At 46.3% G+C, this 14958-nt stretch overlaps 1 protein-coding gene across 1 annotated transcript in view; it reads left to right on the forward strand.

Annotated features, from left to right (window-relative positions):
* The first annotated feature begins 3144 nt into the window (after positions 1-3144).
* Dscam1 (Down syndrome cell adhesion molecule 1) overlaps positions 3145-14958 on the forward strand; it is a 659150-nt gene continuing 647336 nt past the window's right edge. The window contains exon 1 of the mRNA XM_069321167.1: positions 3145-3419. Within this exon, the coding sequence (XP_069177268.1) occupies positions 3188-3419 (232 nt within the window). The 5' untranslated portion in view covers positions 3145-3187. The remainder of the gene's footprint in view (positions 3420-14958) is intronic.

The following is a 14958-nucleotide window of genomic DNA, read 5'->3' on the forward strand; positions in this document are numbered from 1 at the left end:
CATGTAAGCACTCTCCTTAACTTTCTATCTTGCCTGGGTTGTATATCCTGCCCGGTTGTTTATGCTGCCTTGTTGTATATCCTACCTGTTTGTATATTCTGCTTGGTTGTATTATTCACCCTAGTGGACTCTACTGCCTGGTTGAATATCCTGCCTGTTGAATATCCAGCTGCTCTCTCTCTCTCTCTCTCTCTCTCTCTCTCTCTCTCTCTCTCTCTCTCCTCTCTCTCTCTCTCTCTCTCTCTCTCTCTCTCTCTCTCCTCTTCTCTTCTCTCTCTCTCTTTCTCTTTCTCTTTCTCTTTCTCTTTCTTTCTCTCTTTCCTTTCTCTTTTTCTCTTTCTCTTTCTTTCTCTCTTTCTCTTTCTCTCTTTCTCTTTCTCTTTCTCTCTTTCTCTCTCTCTTTCTTCTCTTTCTCTTTCTCTATCCATCCATCCATCCATCCACCCATCCACCTTTGTGACTGTGGCAGGACCCCGTGAGGCTGGTGAGGTCATCGCAGGCCGCTGTCAGTTTGTTTACACCCTCCGCCATTGTTGTCCTGCTCAAGTGGCGGGAACGTCTCCCTGGTCTGCTCCTCCTGCTAGCAGCTCCACACTCCTTGCTTCTCCTTCCCACCTTACTCGTTCTCCTTTCCCAGCTTCACTAGTCCTTTTCCAGCTTCATTTGTTCCTTCCTAGCTTCACTAGTCCTTTCCCAGCTTCACTAGTCCTTTCCCAGCTTCACTTGTTCTTTCCCAGCTTCACTAGTCCTTTCCCAGCTTCACTAGTCCTTTCCCAGCTTCACTAGTCCTTTCCCAGCTTCACTTGTTCTTTCCCAGCTTCACTTGTTCTTTCCCAGCTTCACTTGTTCTTTCCAGCTTCACTTGTTCTTTCCCAGCTTCACTTGTTCTTTCCCAGCTTCACTTGTTCTTTCCCAGCTTCACTAGTCCTTTCCCAGCTTCACTAGTCCTTTCCCAGCTTCACTGTGTTCTTTCCCAGTTTCACTTGTTCTTTCCCAGCTTCACTAGTCCTTTCCCAGCTTCACTAGTCCTTTCCCAGCTTCACTTGTTCTTTCCCAGCTTCACTTGTTCTTTCCCAGCTTCACTAGTCCTTTCCCAGCTTCACTAGTCCTTTCCCAGCTTCACTAGTCCTTTCCCAGCTTCACTTGTTCTTTCCCAGCTTCACTAGTCCTTTCCCAGCTTCACTAGTCCTTTCCCAGCTTCACTAGTCCTTTCCCAGCTTCACTAGTCCTTTCCCAGCTTCACTAGTCCTTTCCCAGCTTCACTAGTCCTTTCCCAGCTTCACTAGTCCTTTCCCAGCTTCACTAGTCCTTTCCCAGCTTCACTAGTCCTTTCCCAGCTTCACTTGTTCTTTCCCAGCTTCACTAGTCCTTTCCCAGCTTCACTAGTCCTTTCCCAGCTTCACTAGTCCTTTCCCAGCTTCACTAGTCCTTTCCAGCTTCACTTGTTCTTTCCCAGCTTCACTAGTCCTTTCCCAGCTTCACTAGTCCTTTCCCAGCTTCACTAGTCCTTTCCCAGCTTCACTAGTCCTTTCCCAGCTTCACTAGTCCTTTCCCAGCTTCACTTGTTCTTTCCCAGCTTCACTAGTCCTTCCAGCATGCTCTCTTTAAGTTGCTCTTCAGGTTACATAAGGACATTTTCAACTCAAACTCTTGGTGCTGTATATACCTGCTGCGTTTGAGTGTGTGTACATGTTTGTATGTGCTTCCACGCGAGTGTGTTGTGTGTGTGTGTGTGTGTGTGTGTGTGTTGTGTGTGTGTGTGTGTGTGTGTGTGTGTGTGTGTGTGTGTGTGTGTGTGTGTTTACTAGTTGTGTTTACTAGTTGTGTTTTTACGGGGGTTGAGCTTTGCTCTTTCGGCCCGCCTCTCAACTGTCAATCAACTGTTTACTAACTACTTTTTTTTTCCACACCACACACACACACACACACACCCCCCAGGAAGCAGCCCGTGACAGCTGACTAACTCCCAGGTACCTATTTACTGCTAGTAACAGGGGCACTTTGGGTGAAAGAAACTTTGCCCATTTGTTTCTGCCTCGTGCGGGAATCGAACCCGTGCCATAGAATTACGAGTACTGCGCGCTATCCACCAGGCTACGAGGCCCCCATCTGTGTGTGTGTGTGTGTGTGGTGTGTGTGTGTGTGTGTCTGTGTGTGTGTGTGTGTGTGTGTGTGTGTGTGTGTGTGTGTGTGTGTGTGTGTGTGTGCCTGTTTGGTCTCCTATATGTGACTTGTGTAACATAACTTTAAAACTGCATGGAGTTAGCCATCTCTACTTTTGATCTCATTTTATCTTCCTACTGTTGTTAGGCTGGATGAGAGCTTCCATGCACCCTTGTGGCTCATATCATATCTCCGGCCTATACCCCATAACTTGTCTCTCTTATGTTGATGATGTTGAACACTGCGTCTTTGTCTTCTTCGTTAATGCCTTCACGTATCTTATATGTCGTGATCATTTCTTCTGTGTCTCGTATCTAGTGAAATGAGGTCAGTTTTTCTGATGCCAGCCTCGTGATGAGCCTCTTGTCTCGTTTTATACGTTTTTATTCGAAGATTCCATACCAGGGAAGCATACTGTAAAACTGGTCAGAAGTAGGTACCTTACCTTATCTTGAGGTGATTTCGGGGCTCAGCGACCCCGCGGCCCGGTCGTCGACCAGGCCTCCTCAGTACTCCTCAGGTAGCGTACAATATTCGGAAGGTTCCTTTGTCTTGGCACTGAAGGATGATACAGTACTAACTATGTTTAAAGATGCCGCTGAAGTTATTATGAAAATACGTTCATAAGATGTTAGGCTTCTCGTTTTGTCGATGCCGAGATACTTTATCCTTTGAATTTGCGGTCTCCTCATCCTTGTTCCCAGAACCGAGCATTTGCTTGGATTAAAATCAAGTGGCCACTTCTCAGACCACTTTTTGTTTTTTGCCATGTCCAAGTCTTCATATATTATTTTGCTGTCGTCCGCTTATCTTATTTAGATTAACAGCTTTGCCTCTTACGGGAATATCTAGATACTGATTTATGGTGTGTGGAAGGGGGAGGGGGTAGGAGGGGAGAAGGGGTGAAGGGGAGAGGGGATGGAGGGGAGAGGGGATAGGAGGGGAGAGGGGGTGGAGGTGTAAGGGGGTGGAATGGGTAGTTGGTGGCTTGAGAAGGTAGCAGCATTACAAGTGATTTGTTGGCATGTATTATGCTGTACTTTTGAAGTACGGAATGAACAATTATTACGAGAGTGTGTCTTCGCCGTCAGTGGTGGCTCAAGACTACGAGACTGACGCGGACAAGGAGTTCGTGATCCTGGGCAACTCTGCCATCATGAGGTGCGAGATCCCGTCCTTCGTCGCCGACTTCGTCACCGTTCAGTCTTGGCTAGACAATGAGGGGAAAATCTATTATCCAACCGATAATGCTTACGGTAATGGATTTGTTTTCTCATTGAATTTGGTTGCTGAAAACCCCCAGCTGACTAATAAAGACTTTGTCATATTGGTATTTTCAGGTCTTTTGCTTGTGTTTATTTTAAGTATATATTTTTTCACAGGTTTACATTTTGTTGTAATGGTGATTATTTTTTTTTGCAGGCACATGTTGGCAAATATAAATAATACGTAACTTAATATAATTCATGTTAAACTCTTTTGCCTGAACCTCCTAATGCCTTTATCTCAGCGCCTTACTTTTGTTCCCATTCCACCTCGTCATGTTACAAATTATATGACATTATATCACCACCGCTTACTCCTTGTATTCCCTTCTGTCCAGTACATTTCCTCCTCACCACACAGCTTAGCCTTTGCTTGAGGGGCATTAGTAGGGGCGAGGGATGGGGTGGTGCTGGTGTGGTAATGGGGGTGGTAATGGGGGTGGTGATGGTGTGGTATAGCCGTGTACCGCAGGCAGGCGACATTCACTCACTCAGTCTGTTGTGTCTAGTGGTGTCTCAGGAGTACAAGACTCGGGTACATGATGAGGACGTCTTGAGAGGCAACTCTGCCGTGCTCAAATGTGTGATCCCGTCCTTCGTGGCCGACTTCGTCAGTGTACAGTCGTGGTCGGACGACCAGGCGATGGTCTACTACCCCACCCAGACCTATGGTAATGCCGCCGGCCTTCACGCCAACACTCACTCTCACATACTCTTCTACCATATTTCAGTGGAGCTTTTTCTCTTTCTTTTTCAGAATTCTGGAGATGGCTGCGTGATTTCAGAGGAACTAATTATTGTTTTTCATAAAAATTTCTCTTGTATTTTGGCCACTGTTGTTGCCTGACGGGCGTTACTCTCGTGGTGGGAGGTGTTTCCTCGGGTGAACGTCACGCTCCCATTATTTTTCAAATAATTCTACTTTTTTTCCTAACTGTTGTTGGAATGTTCTGATTGTGGCTCTCTCCTAGTGGTGTCTCAAGGTTACGTCACTCAAGTGGTCGACGAGAGCGTCCTCAGGGGCAACTCGGCCATACTCAAGTGTCTCATCCCATCCTTCGTCGCCGATTTCGTCAGTGTTAATTCGTGGGTGGATGGGGAGGGGATGCTCTACTATCCTTCACAAGAATATGGTAATGCTGGTGGCTGAGGCTGGCTCAAGTGGATCATAATGGTTCTAATGTTCTCTTCTAGCCTTACCATCGCTCCCTCCCCTCCCCCCATCATCCCATTACTTCATCAGCACTAATGACTTTATATTCACCAGCGTAACATTACGTTTTCGTTATTGTTTTTTACAACTTCCAAGGCTTTCAAAGTGTGAGAACTGCCGTGTCTTGGGGGTTGTAGCGTCCCCGTGGACACATGAGCCACCACACACACCCTGTTGAAGGGAGAGGCCATGCCCCCCCCTGTACTGTTGAGGGGAGGCCATGCCCCCCCTGTACTGTTGAGGGGGAGGCCATGCCCCCCCTGTACTGTTGAGGGGGAGGCCATGCCCCTCTGTACTGTTGAGGGAGGAAGGCCATGCCCCCTCTGTACTGTTGAGGGGAGGCCATGCCCCTCTGTACTGTTGAGGGGGGAGGCCATGCCCCCTCTGTACTGTTGAGGGGGGCCATGCCCCTCTGTACTGTTGAGGGAGGAAGGCCATGCCCCCTCTGTACTGTTGAGGGGTAGGCCATACCCCTCTGTACTGTTGAGGGGGGAGGCCATGCCCTCTGTACTGTTGAGGGGGGAGGCCATGCCCCTCTGTACTGTTGAGGGGGAGGCCACACCCCTTTACTTGACTGTTGAGGGTTGGTATTAGCTCCCTGGTGCTGCCACTTAACAAGTCACGAGGGAGAATGTGGTGTACACCACCAAACACATGTGTGAGGGCCATGGAGGAGTGTGTTGTGGGGTGTCTGATGCGGGGTTCTCTCTCAGTGGTGGCTCAGGGGTACCTCACCCAAGTGCTGGACGAGAGCGTGCTCAGGGGGAACTCGGCCATATTTAAGTGTGTGATACCGTCCTTCGTGGCCGACTTCGTCAGCGTGCAGGCCTGGGAGGACCTGGAGGAGATCTCATATGTGGCCACTGACAACTACGGTACGATAACCTCACCACCAATGCTCACTAACAACCAACTCCTGCTTCCCAGTTTTCAGGTCACTGGTGCTTCTCCCGGGCTGGCTCATGCACTGTATTCAATAAATATTTTAATTTTAACATTTACTATATTTTTTAACTCGCATCGTGATACAACGGATACATCGTGATACAGTGTCTTTCCATATATTGTTATATATTACTGTATACGTAAGATATGCATTAATATAAACAATTTTGAAATATAAAGTATGTAAGGGGCACTGACCAGTGGCGGTAAAGATCACCGAGAATGCGCCGCCAGCGCGGGTCACGGAGCGCATTGTTGGCTATATTTGGTTCTTACTTCGGGCACCAAGTATGTATAGGCAGTACTGGTAACCTGGCTTACGCTCAGATATACGTTCAAGCACTGCGGTCACCCAGACAATGGCTGCCAGTCAAGTTGGAATTTGATGCTCTTAATTACAGATATATAAAAACGTGGTGTGGGTGTGATGCAGTTTGTGCCGCTGGGAGACTAGCACAATGTTTTCCTGCCCGAGGATCAACATTTGTTGCTCATTATTATTCCTACCTCATTTGAGGAAGGTGGCGGGCTGGAATCTCTGATTACTCTCATCTCTCTCATGTTTTCCTTAATCCTAAACTTTAATGAGTTTTCAGATTTATCTTATTATAGTTTGCTGATATAGGACGTTGGGTCGTGGTCGTATGGGTGACGCTGCCTTCTGGGAGGCCTCCTCTTCTATCTTTTTGTTTTTTATTTTGTAGTGTCTTCGTGTCGGCAACAAATATTACCCAACAAAATATATTTTGTTGCCATTATCATTTAAATTATCTCCATCATTATCGTCATGCCCGCCATTGGCACTACTTTACGTTGCTGCCATCATACAGATTCGTGTCACCCACCCCGGTCTGACCATATGCCAAGCGTACAACTTGTACGGTTTTATCGTACCAAAGCGCACAATCCTACACTTCGTAGCCCATCGATACCGATGCTCAATAGTCCAGAAAAGCGCACATTTTCAATGTTTTTATATATATCGTAAAATCATTCAGTTTATATTATTGAATCCCTTGTGTAGAGACATGATGCAACTCGCATCTTACTGTATACTTCTTACGGATGACTGACCCACTTATCCGTCCCACTATACTGTGGTGATAATTGGTGGGAACGAGGACATTGCTCCCTTCCCCTCCTCAGGTTAAATACTTGCTTGACTCTTACTCTCCAGCTTCTCTACAGCAACGTGTTATTTTCTTTTGATTTTCATCACGTTGTGAGTAAAATGAAATGTAAACAGAATGGTGAGCATGACGGCCGGTGCTCAGCTCCAGCAGCACCAGCATCAGAACTGTTTTGACTACATTATTAAAATACAAAAGCGAAAAGCACGACTATTCCTCGACGTCCCCACCAGGGTGTTCTGGCCTCATCACTGAGCTATAATATCTATATTATGAATATAGCTCCGCCATATTGGAGCACTGTGCGTACAGCTCCATGTGTGTTTAGAACAAAACTTACACTGTTTAGGCCTCGTCATGAATGTATATTAGAACCGGCTGTATAAAGATCAATATCAACTTTATCACATATATGACTTTTATTAAATCTTAAAGACCTATTTAGCTTGTCTTCAAGTTTTAAAACATAAGAAGATACATCTTTATCAACATTAATATGATAACTTGCCTTACAGTCCAAGTATTTAAACGGTTATTGCTGTAAAATGAATCTAATTAAACAAGGTCGCTATTCACTCATAAGAGTGATACATATTACTAACTCTTAGAGCTACACATTATTTAATATGACAACTTTACTAATTAATTAGTGTTTAAAGCACCAACAATTAGCACGGTTTTTCTGGCGTCACCGTTAATATACACCGTTAATTTACATGCTTAATGTTTTTGTGTATACTGTATGCAGTGTATATTTTATTTTTGTATACCTTTTGGATTTGTAATTTGCTAAATTAAATTATTTATAGCTCTAAAAGTTAGTAGCTTTATCCTTATTAGTGGAAAACGAATTTATTTAACACGTATGACAGAAACAATTGTCAGAATAATATTTAGTGCTGTATGTTTACAAGGTTTCTCGGCGAGAACTGTAGGCTTGGGAGCCGGTCGGCCGAGCGGACAGCACACTGGACTTGTGATCCTGTGGTCCCGGGGTCGATCCCGGGCGCCGTCGAGAAACAATGGGCAAAGTTTCTTTCACCCTATGCCCCTGTTATCTAGCAGTAAAATAGGTACCTGGGTGTTAGTCAGCTATCACGGGCTGCTTCCTGGGGGTGGAGGCCTGGTCGAGGACCGGGCCGCGAGGACACTAAAAAAAAGCCCCGAAATCATCTCAAGATAACCTCAAGATATTGGCATAGAAGCTTTGTCTTCAACACTCTTGAAGCTGCAACAACCAGTGTTTTATCCGTGACATTCACTGTCCATTTGTTACATCCTGGTGTTCCCTCCCACCATGATTTGGTGTCATTTGCAAAACAAACGAGGATCGCGACCAACTCTCAGCCTTACCACCAGGGCATTCTGCTATCGTTGTAAGCAAAAACAAGCGAGCATCGCGGCCACTTCTCGGCTTCGCTACCATTTTGTTCTGGCATTATCGTAAATAGCAAAGCATAGTAGCCAATTCTGGGCTTAAGTACGAGGATGTACCTGGATTATACCTGCATGGGGTCCCGGGAGCTCTACTTGCCAAGCCCGGCCCGGGGCCTGACTTGACGTGAGAGGATATTTTGTGGACGTCACAAACAAACACGAGAAGGCATCAGAGCCAGATCTCGGCCTGTGCACCAGGACACTCCGGCGTCGTCTTCTCTTTATCGCCACTTTCCAGGTTCTCCCGCCAATTTATGTTGCTACTTCCGTCTTTTACTGTTTTTACTGGTTTGCAGCCCACTGGTGTACTGCGTTGCCCACACCGTTCCCCCTCAGTTGTTTCTCGTGTGTTAAACATACTGCATTATACTTTTCCTTATTATGTTTTGGGACTTTATGTAATTTATATTATTGATTTTTGGTGGCCATTCGACTTCGTGGGCTGGAGAAAAGTATGTAGGAGTTAAGACATGAGGCTGGAGTGTGTCATCGCCTGCATGGATAACATGACGCTGGGATCTGTTAGTGTGTTGAAGAGATGATTGTTATGACCAGATCTTGTGGCTTTACATCGTCAACTGACCCTGGCACAACTCTGGCCATGAAGGAGGGTTCTCGTGCGGCACTTAGTGCCAGTTGCCGTCCGCTGCACTCATGCTTCATTAACAAATGAAAGCACATTAACATATATTTTTCCGAACATTGGCATACAAAGAACTGAACAAAAATGTAAATATAGTTTACTGTGGTTTTTAGATCCATAACAGCCCGGTATTGTACTCTTCTAATTGTGCTTGCTATGGTTGAGCTTTGGCTTATGGTTCTGCTTCTCGGCTGGTGTACAGGTTCCTGAGCATATTGGGCTCTATCATATCTACGTTTGAAACTCTGTGTAAGGAGTCAACCTCTATATGCAGCCATCTCGACCAATCCATCTCATTTTTTTTACGTTCATGTCTCCAACGTACAAATTACAAAATACTATGAAAAGTAGCAGCTGACAAATATCCACGGTTTCTATACATGGTTAGGTTAGGTTAGGGAGGTTGTTGGGGTTCGCACGTGTCTGGTTAAGTAAGCACATTTGAATGTTTTACATTGTGGCAAATAAATAGAAATGCTTCTGCCAGTCTAATACAACGTTTGTAAACATCGCTGCTTTGTTGTTGATAAATGATTGTAGTGATTGTATTCCATCACTACAATGTTAATAATAGTGTGTGCAGCATCTCAGTAAAGTTTATAGTGATTTTATATCTTTAATATACAATCTTCGTACCGGATTTGAGGAGCATAATCATCGACAGTACTTACTGTCGATCAAGGCGCGTCTGGGATCCCTCGGATGTAGGTTCGAACCCTCATCACGGCCCTTGTGGATTTGTTAGTGTGTAGTGTAGTGTGCTCACCTAGTTGTGCTTGCGGAGGTTGAGCATGGCTCTCTGGTCCCGATGTGTATACTCACCTAGTTGTGCTTGCGGGGGGTTGAGCTTTGGCTCTCTGGTCCCGATGTGTATACTCACCTAGTTGTGCTTGCGGGGGTTGAGCTTTGGCTCTCTGGTCCCGATGTGTATACTCACCTAGTTGTGCTTGCGGGGGTTGAGCTTTGGCTCTCTGGTCCCGATGTGTATACTCACCTAGTTGTGCTTGCGGGGGTTGAGCTTTGGCTCTTTGGTCTTTGTGTGTACCAAGATCTGTGTCAGCACCCCACGTTAGTGTCAGTAAGTGTGTCTCCTGCGTAGCCCTTAAACAGCGCTGAATAATGTCAACATTCCAATACTCTACCCGGGGTGGCCTTGGGCCTAAATTATGACATTATAACCCATAAATATTCAGAATTTGTTTAATATATTTTTGACTTGTTGATGAACTAGTATATATACACTGGCGATTTAAATAGCATTTAGTTTAATGATTAGTTTGCGGGCGCGAGCTGAGAAGTGGAAGTAATATATAATTGTTGCCGTATCCTGTATTATTTAATCTTATTTAAAGAAAAGTTTTATTTCTAGTTTTATAGATTAAAATGGAGAAAATAGCAAAATAGCAGTTGACTTTCGTTGGATCTGGTGTACCCAATTTTTTGTTTACATAGCTTGTGTTTGCTTGTGTGTGTGTGTGTGTGTGTGTGTGTGTGTGTGTGTGTGTGTGTGTGTGTGTGTGTGTGTGTGTGTGTGTGTGTGTGTGTGTGTACAGTTATAACGTCATCAAAGTAAACAAATCTAAGAAAGGTATAAACAGCATTTACTTACGGAAGTGCCAAACTGTTTACAAGCAAGTCTTAAACAAATTCATCAAGATGAATTTAATATACACGTAAGCGCATGTGTAAAAGTCCTTTTTTTTTAGAAGATAATATTAACCTCTGTGTTTGCATGCTGAGGCCGGCCATCGTTAATTAGCGACATATAAACATTTTATCGTAGTGGTCCTTGTGAGGCTTACCGAGATGCTGTACAGACTTCCCTCGTGGTTGTGATGTGAAGCAAATGACATTGTCAACGCCAGGACCACCCGACATGTCTCACCTGTCTCATCTAACACGTATACTTGAGTAGCTGGGAATGACTCTGGGCTCTCTGTCTGTCTGTCTGTCTGTCTGTCTGTCTGTCTGTCTGTCTGTCTGTCTGTCTGTCTGTCTGTCTGTCTGTCTGTCTGTCTGTCTGTCTGTCTGTCTGTCTCTCTCTCTCTCTCTCTCTCTCTCTCTCTCTCTCTCTCTCTCTCTCTCTCTCTCTCTCTCTCTCTCTCTCTCTCTCTCTCTCTCTCTCTCTCTCTCTCTCTCTCTCTCACACACACACACAACTCCACGTAAACAATATCACGTGGTCACGTGACGGATCAATAGTGATCACAGCTTCACTGCACTTTTGTTGCACTTTTCTCTCGTTGACATGTGAGTGTTAGAAGCCCCTGAGTGTGGTCAGTGATATAAGTGTTCCCTCTTTTTGTGTCTCTTGAAGTGGTGTCTCAGAAGTACGTGACTCAGGTGTGGGACGAGAGCGTCCTCAGCGGCAACTCTGCTATACTAAAGTGCGTCATCCCGTCCTTCGTTGCCGACTTCGTCAGCGTGCAGGCGTGGGAGGACCTTGAGTCTAGGACTTATGTTACGTCAGATAATTATGGTAATGCCGGAGCAGTAGGTCCAACACCGCCTCTCACTCCTCAGTATTCTCCCTCGCCTGAGTCTGATCCTCAGGTGTTTATCAGCTCCTCTTAGCAATATTAACACTTTACAGTTGTTGTTGAAGTAACGATGTTAAGATTCGTCTTGCAGAATGCTGCAGGTGAGGTGAGATGGTGGCCGTGGAGGATACATCAGTGATCACATGTCACTCACACTCTCTCTCTCCTTCTTTTTTCTTCTCCTTAGACTGTTCAATACGTTGCAAACTAATGTATTTTTTTACATTTACATTTCTTTACAAGGTGATAAAACAATTGGTATTACCTATCATGTGTGCTCTTAGAAATTATAGCACTGATTTTTTTCTATTTACCCTAAATTTCTCCCAACATAAATGTTCTGTTATTTATGCTTCAGTTGTTTAATTTGTCGTGTCGGTCAGTCTTGCTCTCTGAGTCTTCTCAGGCTGGTTGGTTACTTGCTCATGTTACTGCTCCAAGCTGCAGAAGTAAGCAGAACCTAGTTGGTGCTCCGGACGTGTTTGATTCTCAGCTCTCTCTCATTTTTTTGTTTTACTTAAGTACATCTGTACTTGTGCAGCTACCCTGGCCTATATGAAGAGTTACATAGATAAACGCATACACAACTAGGTTATCTTGAGATGATTTCGGGGCTTTCAGTGTCCCCGCGGCCCGGTCCTCGACCAGGCCACCACCAGGAAGCAGCCCGTGACAGCTGACTAACACCCAGGTACCTATTTTACTGCTAGGTAACAGGGGCATAGGGTGAAAGAAACTCTGCCCATCTCGAAACTCTGCTCACCCATAGGTGAGTACACACACACCTCAACCATCTACATAACACGGTATATCATCTACAGTCTTCACCAAAGACCAAAAACACACGTTTAAAACATTACAACACATCACGCCTCCTCCTCCCCCTGCAACATCGTCCTCTGTTAATTTCAGGCGACCTACTGTGTTCCTCCAACCATTTTAGGACGCTGATTTAAGTAGCAATTACAAAAGGTTAGTTTGGCCCCCCGTGTATTAACCTTTGCTTCTCGTTTACCCACACGCCATAGAGGGGAGGATTTACTGCAGGAGGATGGGGTGGGGGGGGGAGGAAGGGGAGAGATGAGGAGACGGGGAAGAGAAGGATGGTGCGATATGTGAGTATGAGGAGAGGGGGGAAGAGATGGCGGAGACATCACGTGGCGGAGATATTACATGACATCCACATAAAAGTGAGGGGGAGATGCAAGGCATCAGGAGTAGATAGAGTAGAATTAATAGGCAGGTGGGAGAAGATTTCCATATCTTAATTGTCTGTAGGGAGACCAAACTTGTCATTGATGTTCGGAAAGTTTCCCCTCTTGACAAGTCCTCAGTAGAGGTGCTGCTTGTGTGCTTGCCTCTGGCGTCTTCCAGTAGAGGCTCCCTCTGTCCTCGTTTGTACTACTGTCTCCGTTATCTCTATACAAGACTGGACACTCTACACTGTATGATATTCTTCCCACCGTTATTTGTTTCACCGAAGATAAGGCGCCATTAGATTGTCGTGGTGCACTCACATGTTAGAGACCCTGAAACGTGTGTGTGTGTGTGTGTGTGTGTGTGTGTGTGTGTGTGTGTGTGTGTGTGTGTGTGTGTGTGTGTGTGTGTGTGTGTGTGTGTGTGTGTGTGTGTGTGTGGACACGGGCGAAGTAGACACTGAGGCTAGTGTGTGTGTGTTGTAGTGGTGTCGCAGAAGTACGTGACGCGGGTGATCGACGAGGACGTGTTGGCGGGCAACGCGGCCATCTTCAAGTGCATGATCCCGTCCTTCGTGGCCGACTTCGTCAGCGTCGAGGCCTGGGTGGACTCCGACGCTCGTCTCTATAAGCAGGGAACATCTTACGGTAACCAAGCAAGCCCACCGTCTGTCTGGCGGAGACGGAGCGACTGCACCACCTCTCCCTTCACCCTGCAGCCCTCTCTCCCTCTCCTTCCCTCACCCTACCTTTATTGTCTATACCATAAATTTTCACTTATCCTACTTTTTCTCTTTTGCAGTTTAATCTCCTCGTCCTTCTCTCGGTCTTTGTTGTTTTGGTTTATATGGATTTTTTCTTTTTTGTTTCTGAGGAAAAAGAGTATCGAGGTGTAGCGTTCAGGAGAACTGCATTCCCTTTATAGGCAGTAGGTATACTGGCTTGTGTGTGTGTGAGGGTTTGTGTAGAGGCAGCAGGCGCATTGTAGAGGCAGCAGGTGCATTGTTGAGGCAGCGGGAGCATTGTTGAGGCAGCGGGAGCATTGTTGAGGCAGCAGGTGCATTGTTGAGGCAGCAGGTGCATTGTTGAGTCAGCGGGAGCATTGTTGAGGCAGCAGGTGCATTGTTGAGGCAGCAGGTGCATTGTTGAGGCAGCAGGTGCATTGTTGAGGCAGCAGCTGCATTGTTGAGGCAGCATCTACATTGTTGAGGCAGCGGGAGCATTGTTGAGGCAGCAGGTGCATTGTTGAGGCAGCAGGTGCATTGTTGAGGCAATAGCTGCATTGTTGAGGCAGCAGCTGCATTGTTGAGGCAGCAGGTGCATTGATGAGGCTGCAGCTGTATTGTTGAGGCAGCATCTACATTGTTGAGGCAGCGGGAGCATTGTTGAGGCAGCGGGAGCATTGTTGAGGCAGCAGGAGTATTGTTGAGTCAGCGGGAGCATTGTTGAGGCAGCGGGAGCATTGTTGAGGCAGCAGGAGCATTGTTGAGGCAGCAGGCGCATTGTTGAGGCAGCGGGAGCATTGTTGAGGCAGCAGGCGCATTGTTGAGGCAGCAGCTACATTGTTGCAGGCGGGATTGCATTGTTGAGGCAGCAGGCGCATTGTTGAGGCAGCGGGAGCATTGTTGAGGCAGCGGGGGTATTGTTGAGGCAGCGGGAGCATTGTTGAGGCAGCGGGAGCATTGTTGAGGCAGCAGGAGCATTGTTGAGGCAGCGGGAGCATTGTTGAGGCAGCGGGAGCATTGTTGAGGCAGCAGGAGCATTGTTGAGGCAGCGGGAGCATTGCTGAGGCAGCAGGAGTATTGTTGAGGCAGCGGGAGCATTGTTGAGGCAGCGGGAGCATTGTTGAGGCAGCAGGAGTATTGTTGTATATCTCGTGAGTATTGTTCACATCCGTCTCTTGTGTGCCTCAGATATAAATGAGCCTGAGAAATCCTTTGAAGATAAATTTCTTTCCAGGTTGCGTATTTCAGAAGGTAATTGTGGTTACGGTTTAATCTAACATGATGCAATTTTCATAAATTAAGGCACGACTGATTGCTGCTAAGGTCGCAGCAGATTATCTGACTGTATTCAGTTCAGTGTACTCGGCGTTATCTCTGCCGGCGTGCTGGTACATAGTACATAAGGCTTGCTGTAACACTGGAGTGACGGAGGCGGTGGTGGTGATGTTACAGTGGTGGCCCAGGCGTACGAGACCCGAGTCAGCGACGAGTTTGTCATCCGAGGAAACGCCGCCATCCTCAAGTGCTCCATCCCGTCCTTCGTCGGCGACTTCGTCAGCGTCCAGTCGTGGGTCACGGGGGAAAACCAAGCCTACTACCCCTCTGCTAGCTATGGTACCACACCCAGCACCTATCTATGGTTCCTTGTGGTAGATATATATCCCTGTATTTATCTGTTAGCTTCTGTTTTTAATGGCCGTG

This window comes from Procambarus clarkii, chromosome 9 (genome assembly GCF_040958095.1).
Source record: "Procambarus clarkii isolate CNS0578487 chromosome 9, FALCON_Pclarkii_2.0, whole genome shotgun sequence".
Classification (NCBI taxonomy): domain Eukaryota; kingdom Metazoa; phylum Arthropoda; class Malacostraca; order Decapoda; family Cambaridae; genus Procambarus; species Procambarus clarkii.